General features: G+C 43.7%; 2 protein-coding genes across 7 annotated transcripts in view; one reads left to right on the top strand and one right to left on the bottom strand.

Moving 5' to 3' along the window:
* DNAJC16 (DnaJ heat shock protein family (Hsp40) member C16) overlaps positions 1–14555 on the top strand; it is a 37979-nt gene extending 23424 nt beyond the window's left edge. For all 6 annotated transcript variants that reach the window (XM_037828447.1, XM_037828444.1, XM_037828446.1 and 3 more), the window contains 8 exons: positions 2341–2471; positions 4083–4266; positions 7860–8042; positions 8283–8359; positions 9331–9411; positions 9512–9610; positions 10293–10463; positions 10997–14555. In XM_037828447.1, the coding sequence (XP_037684375.1) occupies positions 2341–2471; positions 4083–4266; positions 7860–8042; positions 8283–8359; positions 9331–9411; positions 9512–9610; positions 10293–10463; positions 10997–11396 (1326 nt within the window). In that variant the 3' untranslated portion in view covers positions 11397–14555. The remainder of the gene's footprint in view (positions 1–2340; positions 2472–4082; positions 4267–7859; positions 8043–8282; positions 8360–9330; positions 9412–9511; positions 9611–10292; positions 10464–10996) is intronic.
* On the bottom strand, positions 14202–22361 carry AGMAT (agmatinase). The gene is made up of 7 exons (XM_037828456.1): positions 22066–22361; positions 20942–21144; positions 19443–19491; positions 18236–18431; positions 17346–17525; positions 16111–16195; positions 14202–15394 (listed from the first exon to the last, which is right to left on the bottom strand). Exons 1-7 carry the CDS (start codon positions 22359–22361, stop codon positions 15321–15323), a joined length of 1083 nt encoding a protein of 360 aa, XP_037684384.1. The 3' UTR covers positions 14202–15320.
* Between the last annotated feature and the right edge of the window lie 1435 nt (positions 22362–23796).

Raw genomic sequence — 23796 nt, 5'->3', positions numbered from 1 at the left:
TCCTTTTTACAGCAATATTTTCTGTGATTGGTTCTTTTTTGTTTACGGTTTAAAACATCCTTCCCTACACCAAGGTAATGAAAATATTCTTCTCAAGGAGCTTCTGAAAGCTTTGTATTTTACCTTTCATATTTAGGAATTTTAAATTACCTGAAAATAGTCTTGATAACTGGTAGAGCAAATCCTCCTGCTTTGATTTTTGGATTTGGGGGGTTTTTCCCCTTAAAGCATCTTGGCTGTTCTTGGTATTTTACACTTTTTGTCTGTAGTTTAAATTGTCTGTAAAGTTCAACCAAAACATTCCAAAAAACTTGTTGGGATTTTATTGGATTTGTGTTGGTTTTTTAAATCAGTTTGAGAACAGACATCTTAACAAAATTGAGTCTTCCAGCTTAAGAACATCATATATATATGATAGATATATCTGTTTTATTTGTTTGGATTTTCTGTAATGCATCTCAATATGACTTTATAATTTTCTCCATAAAGATCATATATATTTTTTCAGCTTATTTCTAGGTACCTCAAACTTCTATACTATTAAGAAGAGTATCTCTTTTATTGCCTTTTCTGTTTGCTGATATTAAGTAATACAATTGATTTTTAAATATTGACTTTGTATCCAGCAACTTTGCTAAACTCTCTTATTGATTTAAATAATTTTAATCTGAATTTTCTTTTAGATTTGCTGTACACAATCGTAGAATCTAAGATTAATGACACTTTGGCTGCTTCTTTTCCCAGCCCTTATTCTTTTATTTCTTTTTCTTACCTTGCTGCTGACAAGGGCCTCAGGTGTGATGTGGAATAGAAACGCCGAGGGTAGCACATCCTTGTTCTTGATCTCACAGTGGGGAGGCTTTCAGCATTTCCCCAGTATGATGTTTGCATATTGCTTTTTATAGATGCCCATTACTGGATTAAGAAAATTGCTTTCTATTTCCTGTTGACTAAGCGTTTTAACCATGAATGGATATTGATTTTTATGAAATGCTTTTTCCACATGCATTGAGATTATCCTATGAATTTTCTTCTTTAATCTATGAACTTCTGTAATCCACTAAATTATATTAATTTAGCTTCTACTGTTACACCTAACTTGCCTTCATGAGATAAATCCAAAATGATCATGATTCACATTATCCTTTCATTGGGTTGCTGGCTTTAGTTTGTTAACACTTTGTTTAGGATTTTTGCATCTACGTTCAGAAATAAGATTGACCTTTAACTTTTCTTTCCCATGATGCCCACGTGGGCATTATGAAATGAATTGGAGAATGGTCTTCCTTTTTCTGTCTCTGGAAGACTTTGTGTAAGATTGGATCATCTTCCTTGAAAGTTTGGTAGAGACTATGTATAAAACCATCTGGACCTTGAATTTTAGGGTTTTTTATTTTTTTTTAAGGAAAGATTTTTGACTACTGATTCAATCTCTTTAGTGATTATAGAAAAATTTGTTTTCTTTTTTCAGATTTTACTATTTTTTCTAGAAAGTTTACAATTTCATCTAAATTTTCATATTTAAATGACTTTTTTTCTTATTTTTTCCCCCTTTTTCATCCTTCATCATGGTTATTTGTGTCTTCTCTTTTGTTTTCATGACCAGTTTACCCAAGATTTGTTGATTTTACTAGCTCTATCAAAGAATCAATTTGGGCTTTGTTAATCTTTTCTATTACATATATATTAATTATTATATATATATTAATTTCTTGACTCAAATGTTTAGTTCATTAATTTATTTTTTAATATATTCATTTTAGACTTCCCTCATTTATTCCCTTCATTAATCATTCAAGTTCAAAATATTTTCTAATATCTGATATGCTTTCTTCTTATATAAATGGATTATTCATAATGTTTTTCTTTATTTCCAAACATAATGGGATTTTCTTGTTTATATTTTATGTTGATTTCTATATTAATAACATTGTGCTCAGAGAACTGCTATATATCATTTCATTCCTTTGAAATGTCTGAAAGTTAATAGTAACAAAATGGTCAGTTTTGCAGTCTGCCTTTTATACTTAGTAACATTGTTACTTTGGGTGTTATTTTTAATTGTTCGGTTTGTTGTGAATCCTGAATGGAAATAAGTTTGCCTAAAAGTTCGAAATGATCGCTTTTTTTAACCTCTTACCATAAAACAATATATGAAAGTTCTCAAGTAGAAAGAGCACTTGATTTCTCCTTTGACCTGAGAGCCATTGTCCTTTCAGCACTATATAGGAATAGATCACCATGTGTTTATTTGCTCACACAGATCTGTGGCCCATTTGTAAAGCCCATTTGCCATGAGAAAGCTGAATAAAAATCAAGTGCTTCTTGGTGTCTCTCTAGGTCCGAGGTATGAAGAAGCAAGTCATTGATGACTTCATCACCCAAAATAAGTATCTCCTGGCAGCCAGGCTCACCAGCCAGAAGCTGTTCCATGAACTCTGCCCTGTGAAACGGTCTCACCGACAGAGGAAGTAAGGACTCCAGGCTTTGCCTCCACTTGCCGTTGTACTAGAGGGGCCATGTTGCATTTTACTGCCGGGCAATTATACACCTACTCTGTCACAGTCAGAACAAGTATTGACTAAGATCGAAGTGGCGTGTGTTGGCCCAGGTGCCAGAGAACCAAGCAGCTGGGTGTGCCAGCCTGACATAGGGGTGAGAGAGGCTCTCCCTGAGATGTAACACTCCTGCCAAGACCTGAGGGATGAGTAGCCTCTAACCAGGTGAAGAGGTAAGGTGTCAGGGAGAGACAGGTAGAGTATGAGAGAGTTAATATTTACTAGAACATGCCACCCAGGCTGCATCTTTGTTGCACTTAAAGACTTGAAGAGGGTACAGAGATGAGCCAGGAAAAGGATGAAACGGTAGGGAAGGAGGGTACTGAGGACATGCTAAAATAATTAGATTCCCCTAACTATTAAATGGGAAGACTGAGGCTTACTTATTCCATAAAGTATATGAAGAGTTTCATAAAGGATGGAAAAATATTTATTACACCTCAGATTAATTAATCAATGGCTATAAATTTAGAACTATTTAATCTGTAAAAGGTGTCTGGAGATGGAAGGGAAATATTTATCATATTTGAAAAGATAACTAAAATATTTATTTGAATAAATTTTTCCCCTTTATTTCCAGATTTTTCAGATTCCCTTATAGTCTAAGAAAGCTTTTAATTAGGTATAAAGAAGAAGAATCCTAGACTGTAAAGATTGTTGTCTACTCAGCCTTCAAAAAATATCTCATGTTTCACTTCTTTTACTACACAGACCACCATCATCTCCCATCGTGACCACCACGCTAACCTCTCTCCCTGCTTCCACTCTTAAACTTTCCAGCCACCTCTCTGCACATCAGCCAGTAATCTTTCTAAAAATTTCTAAAGATGTGCATTGGATCAAGTCAGTGTCCCAGGCCCCATTTCCTTTTAAGGCTCATTTCATTCAGATCCCTGCTCAAATAACTACTCAGGTGACATGTTCCTGACAAAAATGTCCAGTGAAGCACAACTCCTACTCTTCCCTGCTCTCCCACTATCCCCTTACCCTTCATCTTTGTCATTTGTTTGTTTGTTTCATAGCACTTGTCACTACCTGTTACAATGTATTTATTTCTTGTCTGGCTTCCCCATTGAAATATAAGCTCCATGAGGGCAAGAACATGTTCATCTTGTTCAATACTGCCTCTTTAGTGCCTGCCATCATGCTTGACATATAGTAAATGCTCAGTAAATATTTGGGAGAGTGAATGAATTTTCCACTGGAACCATTAAAAAGAAATCCCTTCAGAATGACGCTTAGCCAGCCCTTCCTGTGGTGGAACTAGAACAGATGACTTCTGGAGGGCCCTTCTGATTTGAGGATACAGTGATCAATGCCTTAAAAAAATTCCTAAATGTCATGTGGAAGGTTGGTTTGGGGAAAACATTACCAATCTAGGAAAGGAGCAGTTCATTAGTTGGAAATCTTCTATCACAACTTTCATTATGCAAAATGTATTCACTTATGTAAGATGAGCACCTCCTCTTCTTTAGCCACGGCCTCAGGAACTGGCTCTAAACTTTTCTCTTCGTTACCTCACAGGTACTGTGTGGTTTTACTGACTGCTGAGGCCACCAAGTCCAGTAAACCTTTTGAGGCTTTCCTGACCTTTGCCCTGGCAAACACACAAGACACAGTGAGATTCGTGCATGTCTACAGCAGTCGGCAGCAGGAGTTTGCCAACACCTTGCTACCAGATGGTGAAACGTTTCAAGGAAAATCAGCGGTGAGTCCCAGATTCTCTCCTGATGCCAGGCTCTTCATAAGCAGGTGACACTTGCTTCTAGTTCCTCCTTCCTCACAAGTTTTGAGTACAGGTTCCAAGAAATCCATAAATCCCTAAAAGCCTACTTCCGTAACAGTCTTTCGCCTTAGTCATCCCACTTGCTAGATCTCAGCTTTGGGCTTCAAGAAGAAGCATTGGTGAAAGGAAAGTACATTGATCCTTTTTGCCAGTTCTTCCCTATGTCAGGTCCACTCTTGCAGCATCCTAGTTTGTAAAATCTTCCTTGGGCCACCATGAATGCTTTGGCAATTTCCCCCTCACATACTTTTGCCCTTTTTACTTCATACTCTGTGATCTCCCTCCCATTCCCTGCTTTTGTCATCACTCCCTACAGAAACATGAAATTCTCTTTTTCATCATTTTGGCAGTCCTGGGTAATCTCTCCAAAAAAACAAAGGTTTCTTTTATTATAATAATAAGTCAGAGGTTATGGAACAAAGTCTATTGAGAAGAAAGTCCTTTAACTTTTTTTGTTGCTATTGTCATATCTTTTTATAAAAATTTTTTTTATTTTGAAATACTTTCAAACTTATAGGACAATTAACAAAAATAATACATATTTCATTCAGACAACTTGGACATACCCCTATCTGTACATTGATCTATCTATCCATCTATCTGTCTGTCTAATTATCAATTTTTTGAATACTTGAGTGTAGGTTGTATACCTCATGCTCCTTGAACACTTAATACTGCCACGTATTTTCCCAGAACAAGGATATTTACCCATGCAGTCACCATAAGTGCAGTTATCAAGTTCAAGAAATGTAATTTTGACATAAAGCTTACAGTATATATTTCAGTTTTTTCATATTCCCAATAATGTCCTTTTGGGCCTTTTCTCCTCCATTGTTAGATCCTGTCCAGGATCATGTATTGCATTTAATAGTCATTATATCTTTATTGCTTGTTCTTTTTTTTTGTAATTGTGGGAACATATATAGAACATAAACTTTCCCATCTCAACTACTCCCAAGCTCAGCATTCCATAGAATTAATCACATTCAGTACCCTCATCACCTTCATTACTAAAATTTTCCCATCTCCCCAAACAGAAACCCTACACCCATTATGCATTAACCCCATTCCCCCTGCCCCTGGCAACCTGTACTCATTTCTGTCTCTATGAGCTTACATATTCTCCAATATTTTCTTGGTCGTTACCATGGGGCTTCAATTTGATATCCTAAATCAAAGCTTAATTGCAACTTCAATAGTATGAACTTAACTTCAATAGTATGCACAAACTGTGTTCCTATACTCCTGTCCCCACCCCTTTATGTAGTTCTTGTCACAGATTACATGTTTATACATGGAGTCCAAAACCCCTGATTTATCACTACATTTTATGTATTTGCCTTTTAGATCCTATTGGAAGTAAAAAGTGGAGTTACAAGCTAAAAGCACAGTAGTATTGGCATTTATATTTACCTGTCATTACCCTCACTGGTAATCTTTAGTTCTCCATGCAGCTTCAAGCTGTTGTTTATTGTTCCATCCTTTCAACCTGTAGAACTCTCTTTAGCATCTCTTGTAGGGCCAGTCTAGTGCTGACAAACTCCCTCAGCTTTTGTTTTATGGGAATGTCTTAATCTCTCCCTCATTTTTGAAAGTCTGTTGTGCTGGATATAGAATTTTGGTTGGCATTTTTTTCTTTTAGCACTTTAATTTGTCTTCTCACTGCATTCTTGCCTTCGTGCTTTCCAATGAGAAATCGGCACTTAAACTAATTGAGGCTCCATTGTGACCTGTTGCTTCTCTCTTGGCAGCTTTCAGAATTCCCTCTTTATCTTTAGTATTTGATGGATTGATTATAACATGGTGCTGTGTGTGTCTATTTGGGTTTATCTTGTTTGGAGTTGGTTGTGTTTCTTTGATGTGTATATTCATGTCTTTTGTTAAATTTGGGAAGTTTTTAGTCATTATTTCTGTGAATATTCTGCCACTTTCTCTCTTTTCTCTCCTTCTGGAATTCTCACAATGCATATATTGGTCTGCTTGATGGTGTCCCACAGGTTCTCCAGGTTCTGTTCACTTTTCTTCATTCTTCCTTCTTTATGCTCCTCAGGCTGGATGATTTCAGTTGTCTCATCTTCAGGTTCGCTGATTTTTTCTTCTGCGAGCTCCAATCTGCTATTGAACCCCTATAGGAAATTTTAAATTTGTTACTGTGGTCTTCAGCTGTTTGGTTCCTTTTCATAATTTCCATTTCTCTATTGATATTCCTTTTGTGTTCATCTTTCACTTTCCTGATTCCTTTAATCTTTGTCCATATGTTTCTTTAGTTCTTTGAGCATACTTAGGAACATTTTTTTTAAAGTCTGTGTCTGTTATGTCCCAGCTTTCATCCTCCTCATCGGTGGTTTCTAATGCTATAGTCTCCTCTTTTGCTTGGGCCATCACATCCTGTTTCTTTCTGTGTTTTGTAATCTTTTGTTAAAACCTGGACTTTTCAATAGTTTAATGATATGTTGTCGCTGCAATTTAGACTCTGAAGCATCTGTTTCTTAAGATTGTATCCATCTAGTGTTATGACAGAGCTTTCCTTGATTGCCAGGAACTAACCAAAAAAAAAAAAAAAGAAAGAAAGAAAAGAAGAAGGAGGAGAAAGAAAACACTTTTCCAAATCTTTACAGATTAACCTGTGCAAGTGCTCTTATTCAGGGCTTATCTGTGCCATAAGGATAGGGGCCTCCCTGATCCTTTCTGGGCATGTGTCCTGTCTTAGGCATATATGTGAGGCCCTGGGAATTCCCCCATTTACATGGTTCTGAATGTCGTCCCCTCTTCCTAGGAAACAGATTCCCCACAGTCTGGGGCATTGCACTGCATGTCCTACAGCCTGATATGTCCTACAGCCAGCAATCCCTCGCCCCAGGCAGCATGACTTGACTGCTTTCCCACAGCGTTCTGCAAGGGTGCTCGGTGAGCCACCTTCTGCACTCAGGGCAGGTTCTGGAATGGCAGGTCCCTCAGGCCATCACCAGACAGATTGGGCCAAATATGCATGCTCTGGTATGTGCACAGGGGCTAGTCTCCCTCCAGAACCAGGACCAGGGATCTGCACTGGGAGCACCAGCCAGCTCTGTGCCTGAGAGGAGTCGGGGAGGGGCCAGCCGGGCACCACGAGGTCCTCCTGCTTCTAAGTGGCCTTTTTTTTGAGCCAGTGCTCACTCTATTACTGCAATCCTTTTCATTGTTTTCTGGAGCTTTGAGAAAAATGTTCTGCCAGTTCTTACTGGTTGTTTCTGTGGTGAGGGGAGTGGGGGTAGATCCTTGAAGTGTCTCATTCCACCATCTTGATTGGGATGGGGCCCCAAGCTTTAACTTTTAACAGAGACTTTGGAAATCACCATAAAAATAATATCTGTGTCAGAAAATTTTAAATATTTTGCAGATATTTTAGATTCATCAATATTTGTGTTTGAGCTTATTGCTGACTAAACTAGACCCTTTTTTCCATCTTCTGGAGTGGGGGGTAAGTTATCATCTTTTTGAGACTTGTAAATGGTTTTTCTCTCTTTTTGTTGCAGGTATCTATCTTAGAAAGGCGTAACACAGCAGGAAGGGTGGTTTATAAAACGCTGGAAGATCCCTGGACTGGGAGCGAGAGTGATAAATTCATCTTGTTAGGTTACCTCGACCAGCTGCGGAAAGATCCGGCTCTTCTGTCCTCTGAAGCCGTGCTTCCCGACCTGACTGATGAACTCGCGCCCGTAAGCACTGTGGCCCAGGAAGAATGGGCAGCCACGCGGGCCTCCAGACTCCCAGCGCAGTGACAGGAATTTTGCTAAGAGTGGAGATGCAGCAGCAGCCCTGTGTTGGGGGTGGGGGGGGCTTGTGTCTCCCCAGTGACCGGGCTGGGCAGAGGGAAGTGTCTGGCTTACTTGGGAGCAAGAGCACTGTCATCCCTGTGGGGTTCAGTCCTGACCATCATCCATCTTCTCCCTGTGTAGGTTTTTCTCCTTCGGTGGCTCTACTCTGCTTCTGAATACGTCTCAGACTGCTGGGATAGTGTGTTTCACAACAACTGGTAGGGTTATTGCTGGGGTGACTGCCTTTTTCTGGGTTAATGCTATTAACACTGTTTGTCTTTTGGAAATAGTCCATCCTTCTTTGACTTCAGTATATACTAGATATAGGCAAGTTGGAAGAATGTTTAGACATTTTCAACTTTTCCCCTTTCTTCTTCCTTTCAGTAACATCACTTTTTTTATATCTGCCAGCTGGTCCTTTCCCACTGATTGGGGAAGGATCGCCACTGGCTGCTCTTCCTGGCACCAGAGCCCAGGCTGTCCCCTTCAGCACAGGGCCTGGCACACATAGAATTCCGAGCATTGATGTACAAATGAATTCCTCAGAAGGGATGTCCCACTCGCACCCCATAAGAGTGAGAGTTCCCAGAGGACAGAACCACGTCTCACACACCATGACTGTGACTCGGCACCTGGCCCAGTCCTACAAGGGATGTTTGTGGATGAATGAGATTTTAGAACTCCAGTCCTAGAGGAAATCTTGGAAGGTCTTTTTTGTCTCTCTATTCCCACCCCTCTGGGCCACATCTATAATTATTCTGGCCAGAAACAAAACAGTACAATGAGGAAATAATTTCACAGCCTTTTTAAGTCATTATGCTACTCTTGACACTAAAATGTTCTTCCATGTTTACAACTTAAATCCTTTATTATCTGTTTTCTTGTTTCCTTCTGCAGAATTTACTAAGCACAGCCTATTGTCACTGAGCTACAAAGGTCCAACTTGTAGACTAACCTATGAATTACAACACCGAGAAGCAATGTCTACTTTCCCCTCCACCAGTACTCCACCCACCCCCAAAAAATAATAATAACTCTTATTTGTATGAAATTAGAACATTTTTATTGGCATGAATTTTGAGTTTGAGATTTTTTTTTTCTTTGAGCAAGAAAGAAGAAACCTAAAATCACTAATTGACCATCACAACAACCCTTCTAGAGCTGACCAAAATCTCTTAACTTGTTCCAGGCGGGAGATGATGCCTCTTCTGTCCCTGATCTTCTCTGCCCTCTTCATCCTCTTCGGCACTGTCATTGTGCAGGCTTTCAGGTATGAAAGAATGATTCTCAGCATGATTTTGGAAGAGTAAGTTCCAGTACCCCATGATTCTTTGCCTTCTTTTTTCATAAACCTTTTTTGTCTACTTTAGTGACTCAAATGATGAGCGAGAGTCAAACCCTCCAGATAAAGAAGAAGTCCACGAGAAGGCTGGGAAGACTGAGCCGAGCTTCAGCAAAGAAAACAACAGGTGGTGTGGCCAGAGGGGATGTTTCTCTAACTAACAAAACACCAAACTCACTTCCCCGTCAGCACCAGACCCACAGGCTGTGTAGTCTAGTAAAACAGTATTGGAGTTTATCATATATATATGTAAATTCTGGTTCACCACCTTATGTGTTGGATGTGGGTATAGAGAAAAGTCACTGGCTGATGAGTTTTTCCTAAGACTCTGTAGGCATTTAGATACTGCACCTACTTATCTTCTATTGGGTAACTTCTCTTTCTCAAGCTCAGATTTAATAATGAAAGCAGAAAACAAAGAAGCCTGTCAGAGAGGTGGTAGGTGAGCCGGAAGCAGAGAATGATGTGTCTCCATAAGTGTGGCGATGAACATGATGGATGAGCACACACGCAATGGCAAGGAGCCAGGACCTCCCTAGGGTAAAAAAGGCAGACCGAGTAACAGTAGCCTCTTCCTTCTGCCCAAAGTTCCTTCTTCAGCAACTGAGAAGCAGATCAGACAGGCTCTTTGTAGGCCAGCGGTTACAAAGTCAGGGTCATCCCCATCCTGCCAATATATCGGGCTCAAGAATACGAAGTAGCATATCTAGTCTGGTTAGAACATAGCCTTTGCTTCCACCTGTTCCTTTTAAAAGTAATGGCATTCCCCTATCCCGATAACATCTTTACTCCTCAATATTTCTCCACAGCAAGATTCCCAAAAAAGGCTTTGTGGAGGTAACCGAACTCACAGATGTGACCTATACCAGTAACTTGGTGCGCCTGAGGCCAGGCCACATGAATGTGGTCCTCATCCTGTCCAATGCCACCAAGACCAGCCTGCTGCAGAAATTTGCTCTGGAGGTCTACACATTCACTGGGTAAGCGTGTGCATGCGTGCGTGCATGTGTGTGTGTCACAGAGAAAGGGAGGGAGAGAGGATGCACATTAGGTTTAGGAGGGGCCTGGAGGAAAACAATGTTCTTTCCTTTTTGACCGTGAGATGCTTTACCATTGCAGTGAGACATAGGCTGTCAGCTTTCCAACCCAGAAGTCTGAGCCATCATGACGGGACCTTTTTCCCATGTTCTTTTGGTTGTGAACACAAAAGATTGAACTCTGTCTTACTCCCCGAGCCCTTTCAGAAAACTGACTATTCTCTAGCCATGAATTTTCCAGAAGCCAGACACTGAGAGTGACATAAGTTACACCCAGCAAGGGAGAGGGGAATGGATGAGTGGAGTGTTGCAGCTGGCCCTCTGGCTTCCACAAAAATTATTCCTTTTTTCTGTACCCAGGCCCCATCCAATTCAAAGCCTTTTCCTATTATTTGAAGTCTGACTCGGGTGCTTATGTTCCCTGCAATTAAATGTGTTGGGAAATACCCTTGATCCCCATTTTGTTCTTCCTGCAGGAGCAGCTGCCTACACTTCTCCTTCCTGAGTCTGGATAAACACAGAGAGTGGCTAGAATACCTGTTAGAATTCGCTCAAGATGCAGCCCCAATCCCAAACCAGTATGACAAGCATTTCATGGAACGTGACTACACTGGTTACGTCCTGGCTCTGAATGGCCACAAGAAATACTTTTGCCTCTTCAAGCCCCAAAAAACAATCGAAGAGGAGGAAGCCATGGGGTCGTGTGGTGATCTTGACTCTTCCCTCCACCTGGGTGAATCTCGAGGGAAATCTTCCTGTGGCCTTGGATCCAGGCCCATCAAAGGGAAACTGAGCAAGTTGTCCTTATGGATGGAACGCCTGTTGGAAGGCTCCCTGCAGAGGTTTTATATCCCATCATGGCCTGAGCTAGACTGAAAGGATTTCAGAAGAGAGCTGAACTCTTCAGACTTTTTAATATGCCCCTGTGAACAGGTATTTTCAGGATTCAAACTATCACAATGAACAGAATATAGATTTTAGATTCCTTTTCTAGAACAATGGCTAGAAGAACCTTTCCTTTTTCCTGTTCTAACCTAGGAGTGAAAAACACCGCAAGTTTGAATTCCCTGGATCAAAATGTCTGTCTCTGTTTTTTGATTTTTTTTTTCCTTAATTTGAATGCCACACTATTTAAAATAGACTACTCATTCTCTCTTCCTTTGTCCCCATCATGTGCTCGGAGTACAGGCCCCTGTCCTGTCTCTTATGTTGGAGAAACACAGGGCTCAACCCGCAGCAGCACCTGGACGGCACCCCATGAGCCCATTGTGCAGGTGGGGTCATTTACCCCCCGGCCCCTTCCTCCATGCCCCACCCTTGCCCCTGCTGTGCTTCTGCCCTGGTGCATGCTCTAACACTGGAACAATCCACAGCAGCTTCCTAGGCCTTGCATCTTGAAAGAAGCCCTAGTTCCAAGCATTTTTATAAGTAATGGTTTTTCAGGTAGTAAGTGGCTAAAAGTATATTTGGGGAGTATCCCCCCTACAGTAGTTTGACAACTGTGGTTCTAAAAGGATAGAGAGCAGTGGGAGTTCTGCATGTGAGTTTGGTATTCTTCCCAAAAAGGGAGGAAAGGGAAGGGCTGGGCAGTGACTGAAGTGACGCAGCTTTCGGATTCCTTTGTGAGCGTTCCATCAGCTGCCTCCCCAGCACTAAACGTAGCCAGGGAGGGATCTGTGCAGCAAGAAGTACTGTAACGACTTCAAGCCATTTCTGTGTATGTTTCCAGATGCCTTTCTGCCTCTGTCAATTTTAGCATATGGATATTAGGAGCCATAACTTGTAATCTCGTTCTCTGAACATAGAGATAAGCTGCTATGAGCCAGTAGATGCTAAACTGAAGACAGATTATTCCCACCTGCCAGTGAATCAGGCTCCAGGAACCTCTTCACTCCAGTGGTATCCCTTTAGTAAAATACAGACATATCTTTGTGTCAAGGAACTTAAAATTGATCAACAATTGTATTTTGAACAGTTACCCCAAAAGTGCTGTATCTTCAGTTGAGTCCTCTTTTGTGATGAGTGAGCCAAGGCTTGCTCTAGACTCCCATTTTGCAAAAGGCTTACTCTCAGCTTCTGGCCTGTATTTTGATGTCTCATCTTAATTGTTTTCACTCTTAGCTTACAACTGCTTTACCAGTATCAGGGTCAGACTGATCATCTGCACCCCAGCTTGCTGAGCTCCAGTGTATAATGGACTCAGATTGTATCTTACCAGCCAGGTAAAGGGTTTACCTTTTATCCTTAGGGCAGGACCACCAAGGGATCCTGAACAACTTCAAAGAGTGGTCTATCAAATGTCAGAGCAGATTGCCCTTTTGTAAAGTGGAGGGTGAAAATCACTGATGGGACATTTCCTAAGTTAGTATTTCTTTGTTCATAATTGCTTTAAACTAAACCATTCACATCCTGAATAATTTAAATATTGAGCTACAATGGTAAGTAATATATTATTTGAACCCAGGAATTCCTATGATTTTCATGGAATCTCTAGCTTTATTAAGAACTAAATCACTGCCAGGCTTCATTCTTCCAGATGATCCTCTGAATGCCACATATCACATCAGCCAGCCCACCTAGAGATGGTCAGGGAGTCACCTGGCATCATCTGGCACTTGTCCTCAAAATTATTCCCTGGGCCTTTTGGCAGCCAGCTTGCTTATGAGTAATGTTTTGGTTCAGTGGTATGTTTGTGTGTGTGTTTTTAATTGTGGTAATCAGTGGTAGGTTTTATTTTAAATTTCTGGTACTAATGGAATTCCTGACCTTAATTTCTGAAAACCAAAAACTCCCCCAATTTGTTAAAAAGCACCTTCAGATATCTGCACCTTCCATTTGTACCAGCAAAAGAAAGTGGTGATAGAATGGAGAACATTCCAGGAAAATGTTTCAGTCTAAAAATTCTTCTACAGATGATCTGTTTGGGGACTGGTAGATTTGTCCCCCAAGAGGGGATATTTTTTCATTCTTCATGGACTCAGGGAACTTTATTTTAAATTGAACTTTACTCTTGACCATTGAAGACTTTCTTCCTGAATGTTATTTCCATAAATCTGTTTACTTCTCTCAAATGCGTGAGCCATTGTCGTGCTCAGCCAACGCCACCATTTCTCTTTCTGATGTGTGTAATCCTCATACAAGACCCAGTTTTGGTTTACGTTAACTTCCTAGTCTTCAAGTACAATATCTTGAAACCAACAGCGCCGATGTTTTTAAAGATGGGCTTTTCTGGTTGATACAGACTATACATCGTGTTTAGCAGATGGGAATGAAAATGGCAACTAGCCCCAAACAAGTCTTTATATAATGCACTCCCACTACAAAGGTATTTTTTTTATTGCTCGAGTGTTGGTTGCACAATCTGGCTAACATAGAGGTCATCAGCTCCAACTAAGCAATGTTTCACTGAGCAAGACTGTCCCAACTTCCATTAAGCTACAAAGTCTTGCTGCCCTCATTTATTGACCATGAAGATTTGTTTTCAGTTTTCAAATAAACAGGTTGATTTCCTCACCATTCCTAGCCTATTCACACTTGTACCCTTTTATTTATTATCATTCAAATCAATTTGCAACTGCCATCAGTAGAAATGTTTTCCTGACATAAAAAGTAATGGGATCTGAATGTGTTTTAAGTGATTAGCTTTGTTTGGAAACAGGGATTGGAAGCAAAGACTCAAACTTTTTTTTTTTTTTTTTTTTAAGTAAAACTCTTTAAAAGCTGATGCAAAGCATCTTTAAAGATGAAATGTTGTTCAAGTCCAAAATACCTGACCTTGTCTTTACAGTAAATACAGTGTGGCAGCTGCTGAATCTTATCTGTTCAGTTTGTCAAGGAGGATGATAATACTTGGGAGACAGATCTGAAAAGAAGGTGAATATTTTGCACTTTTGATACTCACAGGAACAAATAATTTATTTGGCGAATCTTGTCTTTTTTATGTTTGTATTGTGAACAGGCACTGAAGCTGATGTTATTTTGTTTTGAGAATCTTACAGACTGGAAACAGAAATAAACTATTTTAATGTGTGATGATTATGGGGTAGCTCTTGTATGGCAAGATGATGATTTAATCACGGATACAATGTCAACAAAATTCAATCTGCATGTAACTCAACACATGCTTAAGGTCAGTGCATTGCAACTGCAGATTTCGGGAATTGCTGTCCCAGAGGGTGCCTCCCCTTGATGAGGAGATAATGCAAAACTGAGAGAGTGGGTTAGAGGAAGTTTCATTTAGGGCCCTGGGGGCTGACTGATGTGTCTGGCTCAGAAGACATTTTGTGTACCCACCAGGGCTTTTGAAGAGGAAGCATCTTTATTAGGATCTGCATGTTATTTTCTCTCAAACTTTTTATTTATGGGCAGAATTGTCCTAAAACCAACATGGAGCCCTCAGCTCCTCAGTAGAAGGAGCTGTATTTAAAGGAAGATACCATAGAAATATGGAGGGTTTATACAGTATTGTTTCATATGTTTTTCTAATTTTATTTCTCCATTGTTTAGATAATCCTGAACTAAGTTCTCCATTCCTTTCCCCTTTATCCTCTACCATCTTTCATCAAAGGAAAAAATTCAAAGCTGTCCAGCTACTTTTTTTTTTTAAAGTTAATCCAAACTCCTTTGAAATGTTAGCTGTTTGGATTAGAGTTCTACCAGATGCCCTGATTTTACAGGCACCAATGGCACTTTTAGCAGAAAGTTTTATTGACATGAACTCTTTAGTACTCTGCTTGCTCATAAATTATTGAGAATTTGTCAGTGACACAACCTGTTGTTTCATCTTGACCAGCACAAGGCTCAGGCAATTTTCACTCTGGGGAGAGCACATAGCATTTCAAACAGCAGGTTAGCCGCCAGGAGTGCCGTGTTTCCTGCAAGGAAGTAAAACACCATGAATACTGCACAGGCCACCTCCTGAAATGAGCCTTTCCAGACTCCTTCCGTGCTCTTTTCTTTGCACTTCCTTTTCAGTATTCTGGCTTTTTGTCCTCCTCTCTGGCTGCACACCCCCGTGGCCTGCTTTCCCTAGGACTCTGGCTCCATCCGGCATCCGTTTGGAAATAGGTTTTTAAAATTCAGAAGTTTCTTAATGTTTACTCTGAGACCACAATTTTCCCAAAGGATGAACTATAATAATAATGTGGATCATATTTATTATCTACCCTGGGAGGCAAATAGGCTAACCCTGTAAGCTTTTATAAATGAAAGTTACCAGGGTGGCATCTGCTAGGAAGATCTCTCCTAAACCAACTAACCTCCCCACTTTATTATTTATGCTTTGAGAATTCAGTTTTCAAGGAAATATCAAAGAATGGAACTGTGCCCCTTGGTCACTAAATTGCAGGCTGGTTTCTTTCTCTTCTGCTGACTGGTAGGAAAGCTAATAATACTTAGCTACTTCCCAGGGGTTTTGTTAGAGTTAATTAGCTCATGTTTGTGAGGTGTGCAGTAATAGGTTTATTTTCTTCACTGTAGGACATGCTCAGCAGGTTCCTTAGGCTGTACAAAGGTATCCATCCATTTCTACTTATTAACTAGATTAATAGAATTTAAAGTAGCAGCGGCATTTGGGTCTCAATTTTCTCACCAGAAAGATCGTACAACGGTGCAACTTCCACCAGGTCACAACCCACCACATTCAGGCCTTGAGAACCCCGGATGATCTCCAGAGCCTGTCCAAGACCAAGCCCAAGTTATTAGCAGTGGTAACCATTTACAGTGAAAAGCAGCCAGCCACAGGCTTCTCCCGACACATACCCATCCCCTGACACCAAAAGCCACACATTTGCAGACACACAAGTGACCAGCACACAGTCCCTACCCCGAGGGGTGCATAGTTTGATGACAGAGACAGACGAGCAAACCAATCGTTTCAATGTCGCGTGTTAAGGACTTCGAGAGAAGCAAGCACAGAATTGTCTCCCGCATGTAACTCAGCCTGGAGAGATGTGGGAAGGCTCCCGCAAAGTGGAAACATTTAGCTCAGGGAATCGGCCAACCAGCCTAGTAGAAGGGCATCCTGGGAAAGAGGGAGACACAGTCAAAGGCACCAAAATGGGAGAAGTTGGAGCAGGTAGATGAGACTAGAGTTCAGGCTGGGAGGAGCGGTAGGAGACTGCTGTCTGAAAGGGTTTCCTTCTTGCAGGTGAAAAGCCACAGAAAGATGGAAAACAGGGAAGAGGATAGTGTTTCAGAAATCTCTGATAGACACTGAGAATGGTTTTGAGAGAGGTAGTTAAGACCCAGCTTTCTTTCTCACAGGATATAATTGAATATCTATAAACGGTCTCCATTCATTTCCTCCACAAATATCTTTCAGTACCTACCATTCACACGTCAGGCGCTGTTCTAGGCGCCGGTGATGCAGTAGTGAATGGAACAAGGCCCTGCCCTCCTGGAGTTTACCTTCTATTCATAATCACACTCCAGTTCTGCCTGGGATTCTACTCAGCAGAACTTACGGGAGTTAATTATTTAGATGTTTCTAAAACTCTTGAATTACCTTGGTAGGTTGTTAATCTCATGCACTTTTAAAATTTAACCCTACAAAAGTAAACATAGTGTTCTTAAGAGGAGGGACCACAATATTATCCCCATGAACAGAGGGTCTGGAGGGAGACCAGGGGAGCTATGTCCCAGATGAGAAATGAGGAACCTTGACAAGGTCACTCAATAAGTGCGTCTTCAAAACCTGGGAACAGCAGAGGTTAGACGATCTACTTATAAAATCCCATTCCGAGTCCTGAAGACTCACCACAAGTCCAGGAAAGTGGCGAGTTAATGTCTCACCCCCCCCCAAACCCCCCGGTGGCGACTCCTTACCTGACTGGGGGTGAGACCCGCAATTTCAGGTGTCCCTGTCCCTGGCGCATAGGCAGGGTCCAAGGCGTCAATATCAAAGCTGATGTAAAGGGGCCCGCCTCCCAGCTGCTGCCTCACCTCCCCCATCAGCGGCACCAGCGACTTGAGCCAGCAGTCCTCGGCCAGGACTACCCGGAAGCCCTGGGGAGGCAGGAAAGAGACAGCCGGGGCTCAGGGCTTCCGCGGGCAGCACTGACGGCATTTCCCACATGCCAGCCCCCGTGCTAAACCATGTGCACATCACATCTGACCCACAGTCCCCACAAGGCAAGAACAGTTGTCCCCAATTCACAGACAGGGACACAGCGTGAGGCAGGCAGGGATGATGACTGGTAAAGAAGCTGGCCCATGGAGCCGGGATCAGAGAGCAGCCTTGCCAAAGCAAGGGTAAAAACCTCAGGGCAGCCCACAATGGCATCTCCCGGCTGGCTGAGTCTGGAAGCCTGGACTTTGAATGCTCTAAAAGCAAAGGAGCTTGCTCCTTCCTTTCGGGATCTTGTATGTTTTAACCCCAGAGCCATTTCCTAAGGGATTATGAAGATAAGAACTAAAGAAGTGTCAACTCGCCTTGGGTTTGGACAGTGACACCCTCAACTCTTTTCCCAAGAGAAGCCAGTGCCATCCGAGGGGCCGGTTTGTTACGCTTGTCTCACACCCCGGCAGGCAGAGCCTCCTCCACCTCCTAAACTCACATCCTCACCACCCTCGGTCCCACGTGACCCTCCTGATGCCCACTTAGTCCCTCTCTGAACCACATTAGTAGAGCCCCTTCTGAATCTGTAGCTGCCATGGGTGAGCAGGGGAGAGAAAGGCACTCTGCGGACAAGAGAGGGTGGCATTCAGTCTGTCACCTGGCTCCGGTTGTATCTGTAGGGATCCAAGGTTGTGGAAGAGCCCCGGATGCCGATCTGCACCACCCGCTTACAGTCCAGGAGCCCCTCGTCCACACACCGGCGGAAGGGCGTCCCGTGACAGAGCTTCTCTCCTAGGGCCTTGTCAGCCGTGTCCGTGTGAGCGTCCACGTGCAGCAGCCCCACAGGGCCATGCCTGATGACGACAGGGCAGCTCAGGGGCCAGGCCTCCCCAAAACCTGCTGGTAATTCCCAGCCACAGAGGGAGATCTGCCTTCCATTACCCACCTCAACCCTCGTTCTGTCTTCAAGACCAAATCACTTAGCATCTCAGAGAAACAACAAACTCAGAAAATAGCCGTGCATCATGGGTGCCACCCACTACGTTTCAGGCAAAACTTGCCTCACTTAGAGATGGGGAGATGGGCAGGGAGGACGAGAATGAATGGTGGCGGCTCAGAGCTGGGCTCAGCTGAAGCCGGGAGTGCTCAAGGCCTTTCTCCAACTGTGGCACCAAGAAGTGTTAACACAGCTGTCTCCCCGTGATCTCCACAAACCCCTGCCAGCCACCCCAAAGATACAAGCCACCCAAATCAGTGCTAGACAAAGAGCTTCATGAAGAGACCGGTACCCTCCCACCCCAATCGGAGTGTTCCCTGTATGTCCTTCCCTAATGCAAATTCTGGGGCTGCCAACCCCCTCAGTCCTTCTGGCTCTTTCTCAAACTACATTGGCCAAAGTTAGTCAGTCCCGCGTGGATTTTACTCAAAAAGCAATCTGTTTATTGTCTGAGAAACGGGACCCTTTCGGGAGAAAACAGAGCCTTTCCTCAGCAAGCTCTCCCATTGTGCTTCTCAGTGTTTGTATCTGGCCCTCGTGGCAAAACAGAAACTCAAGTTAACTGGGGTTGTGTATCTCAGTAGGGGCTCATCTTCCAAAAACAGAAGCAAGTTGGAAATGCTGTACATGCCTCCCAGAGCAGATCTAGGGTGAGAGAGAGGGGCCAGAAGTGTTCATAATAAATGGTCTTGGCCTCCAGCTGGTGACTGACAGGGACACCTGGAGCTTGCCATTAATTTTCATCCACAGATGCAACTCAGTCGGGAATTTCATCTCACCTCCAATGACCTGAGCCAGTGGCAAACAACTCATTCCCTAGCTCCTGAATTTTAAAACCTTGCTTGTACAAAGCCAACTTAGGACTTACTTTTTTGCCACTGCTTGCAATATGGGATATGTGATTGTATGATCTCCACCTGCAGAGAAAAAAAGAAACAAACATCTGGAATGTGGTAAGATTCAAGGACTGTGTATTTCATAGTACAAACATAAATTTAGCCAATTAGACTAAAGAACTATAACCATAGCTGAAACAAGATCTTGTTCGGTGATGGGAAAATGGCCACCGGATGTTTAAGATTTCACTGTTATTTAAAAGAGGAAATTAGATCAATTAAATGTCTCAAACAGCTCTGTCCAATAGAACTTTCCTTGATGATGGACTTGTCCTATTATCTGCTCTGGCCAACATGGTGGCCACTAGCCAGCCTCACATGGCTACTGAAATGTGGCTTGGACAAATGAGGAAATGACCTTTTCCATTTTAACTTTAATTAATTTTAATTTTAATAGCCTTATATGGCTAGTGGCTATCCTACTGAATGGCACAGACCTAGAAAATTGTTACTACTGAGAAGTATGAATAACAACACTATGCTAGCATTTATCAAAGCTTCAGCTGGACCAGACACAATGCTAGGCTCTTGATAAGCACTTGCAGTATATGCCCTTCACACAATACAATGAGGGAAGTGCCATTATACCCATTTTACAGATGAGGAAAAGGAAGCATAAAGCAGCACAGTAAGAAACAGGCAGGCGGGAAGTGGAGCTGAGATCTCCAGCCATACCAGGAAACTCCAGAAACCACACTCCTTGCCACCATGCTATGCAGGCTAGACCCTCTCGTTTGGCAAAAAATGAAGCTGGATATTTAGAAAAAGGCTATGTCATTTTAACTATTTGTGAACCAGAGGAGAAAGTTGGTGGGAGTGGGGCAGGGTGAGGGAGGATGGGAAAAGCTGCCCCCTGTAGATTATTCTGGACCCTGACCAGGAGGTAAATACCCCTTTCTGGTTCTCCTCTCAAATTAAGTCATGAGAAGCAATGTCCTTGAAATAGTTGGAAAGTCGCAGCTGTACCTCATGGGCAGGCTTCTCCAGGCCTGAATATCACTCATCAGGGGGAAGAGGCAAGGGCAAAATTAAAGGGGTGCCAAAAAGCTTAGTAATCAGGATAAATACTTTTTTAATGTAACATTGAAAAAAATCAAAATCATTGCAAAAACCTCCAAGATGAACAAAACAAAATTTTAAATGAAGACAAGGCTAGCAACAGTGCCATTCAAGCCAGACTGGAGCTGGAGCCAGAAGGAAAAAATCAGTAATACGGGCCCTGCTTTATTCATCATCGTTATTGAGTTTCTTGGCACCCAAGACTAGTGCCTCACCCTCATGCAGGCCAGTCAGTTAGGCTAGTCCAAAATTTTCTATATCCTCTCCCCAAGGGTTAAAATAAATGAATTAAAGTTCTCTCTTTCTAGCTGTCTCCTTACTCCCAGTCTTGGGGAAGAAGCTGCATTCAAGGCCCCAGTAGCCAAGCCCCGGCCCACGGAGAACTACATTCACCCTCGCAGGCTGTCCTCACCCAAGGTCAGAGGAACACAGCCAGCTGCTACGATGTTCTCATAGGCCTCTCGAATCAGCCGGCAGCTGTCCTGCAGGTTGTAGAGGTTGACATTCACGTCGCCCAGGTCTGCCACCATGAGGGACTGGAAGGGGGCAGCCCCTGTGCTGGGATTGACCGTCCGCAGCATCACTGATTCTTCCCTGATCCGACGGGGTCCAAATCTAGGAGAGGAAGAATTGCCCTGTAAGCCTTCCACAGAAGCGTAGAGGCGCAAGGGTTTGTCACCTGTGGCCTCTCAACATTGGAGCCAGATGACTCTTTGTGGCAGGCAGTGGCTCCTGCACTGTAGGGTGTCTAGTGGCATCTGTGACCTCTACCCCCTAGATACCAGTGACAGCCCACCCCACCCCCAGCGGTAACCCAAAATATCTCTGAACACTGAGGAATGTCCCCTGGGGACAAAAATCACCCCCAGTAGCAAACCATAGACCTAGGCTATAACAGAAGAGATACAGGCGGAGGCTTTGGAATCCACCCACCACCAATTTACCAAATGGCCTTAGACCGTTAATCTCTCTGAGCCTCGGCTTCCTAATGTAAAATAATAGTAATGGTATTTACTTTTTGATGGTGTAAGAATTAAACAAAGTAATCTATGCAAAGTAGACACTTAACATATGGTGACTTCTATAATTCAGACCTTATGGTCAGAGGTAATGTTGCTGAGCTGAATCAAAAACGAGCTCATGCTAAAGAATGAGACAATGCACTTCACTTCCTCAAGCTTTCTCTTAGGAAAATTGCCTTAATTTGAGCATTTCTTGAGTCAGGTGATTCCTAGAGGTTTGGGGAAGGGGCAGCCAGCTGAGGGCGGGAGGAGTGGGGTACCCACAGCGGCCAGCCCAGCAAGGCCCCAAATGGAGGAGTAGGGAAGGCTCGGGTCCCAGAACCTCCTTCTTTACCAGGATGACACGAGGTGACTGGAGGAAGGGGCCCTCAGGGTTGCTTGCTAGGGCCGGCGGCAGCTTTCAAGCTTACCCAGGGCGCTGGGTGGGGAGGGGCGCCTGTCCCTGCGCCTTCCGCTCCTGGTGACTGACGGGCTGCCCGGCCACGTGTGCCCCAGCCTGGCCCTCCGGCCTTACCTGGCCCCGGGCCGGTTGGAAGTCCCAGTGTCCAGGGGCACCCCGACGAAGGCGGCGTCCAGCCCCTCGGGAGAGCTCTGCACAGGCAACCGCATCATGGAGCAGACACCCACCGGCCGGGCCACGAACTCGGAGCTGGGGGGCTGGTTCCGGGGCGCGTCGGAGGCCTGGCGGCTCGGGGCGCAGATCCCCGTGGCAGGACGCGTGCGGGGCCCGGAGCGGGCAGGGAGCAGCCCCCGCACGCCCACGCCGCGCCCCAGGCCCGGGCCGCAGCCGGACACCAGCAGCCGCAGCATGCCGGCGACCCGGCTCCACCCGGGAGCCCGCAAGGCGAGTGTGCAAAGGACAGGGGCGCCTGGGGCTCCAGGACGGGGGGGCGGGTAGCGACCGGCCGCCCTCGCCCCACACCCCCGTGTGGACTTCAGCCTCTGGCTTCTTAGGCAAACAGAGACAGAGCCAGCGGGGGCCTCCCCATCGCTCCCACCCGCACCCCCCAGGTGTCTCTGCTTCTTTCCAGGCTGCCCTGCAACCCCTAAACCAGGCGCCCGGCAGCCTCTTCTCCCATTTGGGGTAATATTTTCAAAGTCCAAATGATTTGAAGGGAAAAGACCTTTTTGTAAGTGAAAGAAATTGGAAATGCATTTTTTTAAATTACGTATTAAGATGTGTCTGGGTGGGATTCTCAGGAAGCAGAGTAGTCTTAATTTAAATAACCTTTGTAAACTAGGATTTAGAGGTTACCTGTGCAGAAGGTCGCAGAGCCAGGGAGCTAACCTGCTTTTTTTATTTCTAAGGCGGAAAAAAGACACACTGGGGAAAGAAAAAAAAATGAATTGTAATGAAATTATATGAGCTATTTCGTGGTAGGATTTTTTTTTAATCTCCAGAAATTGAGATTGGATGGAAAAGGCCCGAGTTTTCATTAAATTGTGACGTGTGATATGTATAGACAGGTCACGCATTTCACCCCACTGGACCTGGCAAAGTTTCCTAACAGTCAATAAGGAGTTTCCAGTGCTGGCAGATGCTGTGAAGCTGCTCCTGGCCTTTTCCTGGAACACGTGCCACGATCTCTGGTTATTCTCGAACAGCTCCTCCTCAGAGTCTAGCACTCTTTCATATCGCTGGTCCTGAATGCATCATTTTCTCCCTTCTGGTTTTCCCTTCATTCTGTCCACAAACGCTTATCGAGTGTCCACGCTGTGACAGGCTCCATGTGAAGACAAGGACCTCTAATCATCATTCTCCACTGCTGAGTGCTCCCCTCTTTGAAACATAGCCCTGGTGGCCTCTTAGACTACGTGCTCCCCTGCTGCTCCTTCTACCTCTCTGATGGCAATCTCTTTCAATATCGAGGTGACAGTTTTCACCTGTAGGCAGATCGTTCTCACAATGCCAAAACCTGGCCATTAGCTCTGGGCGCCCATTTTCTACCTCCCCACCTGGATGTTTCAGTAGCACCGCAGGTGGACTGACAGTTAAGCCAGAGACTTTTTCTCTTCCCGCTCTTTGAGACTGCGCCCTGCCCAATCATTTGGCACTTCCTGATGGTTTCCTGCAAGCCAGCCCTCCACTTCCTCCCCTTGGGTCCTCTGCTGCTACTCTGCTTGGGGCCTTCCAACCACTAGCTTTCTACTGGTCTTAACACTTCTGATAGCATCATAGACTTTCCCCAGGTGAAGCTCCCTGAAGCCAATCTGCCTTTCTACCCTTATTTCCCAAAATGCATCT

This window comes from Choloepus didactylus, chromosome 2, assembly GCF_015220235.1.
Source record: "Choloepus didactylus isolate mChoDid1 chromosome 2, mChoDid1.pri, whole genome shotgun sequence".
Lineage (NCBI taxonomy): Eukaryota > Metazoa > Chordata > Mammalia > Pilosa > Megalonychidae > Choloepus > Choloepus didactylus.
The sequence above is the reverse complement of the archived record's forward strand: the minus strand, read 5'-3'. Positions and strand labels throughout refer to the sequence as shown.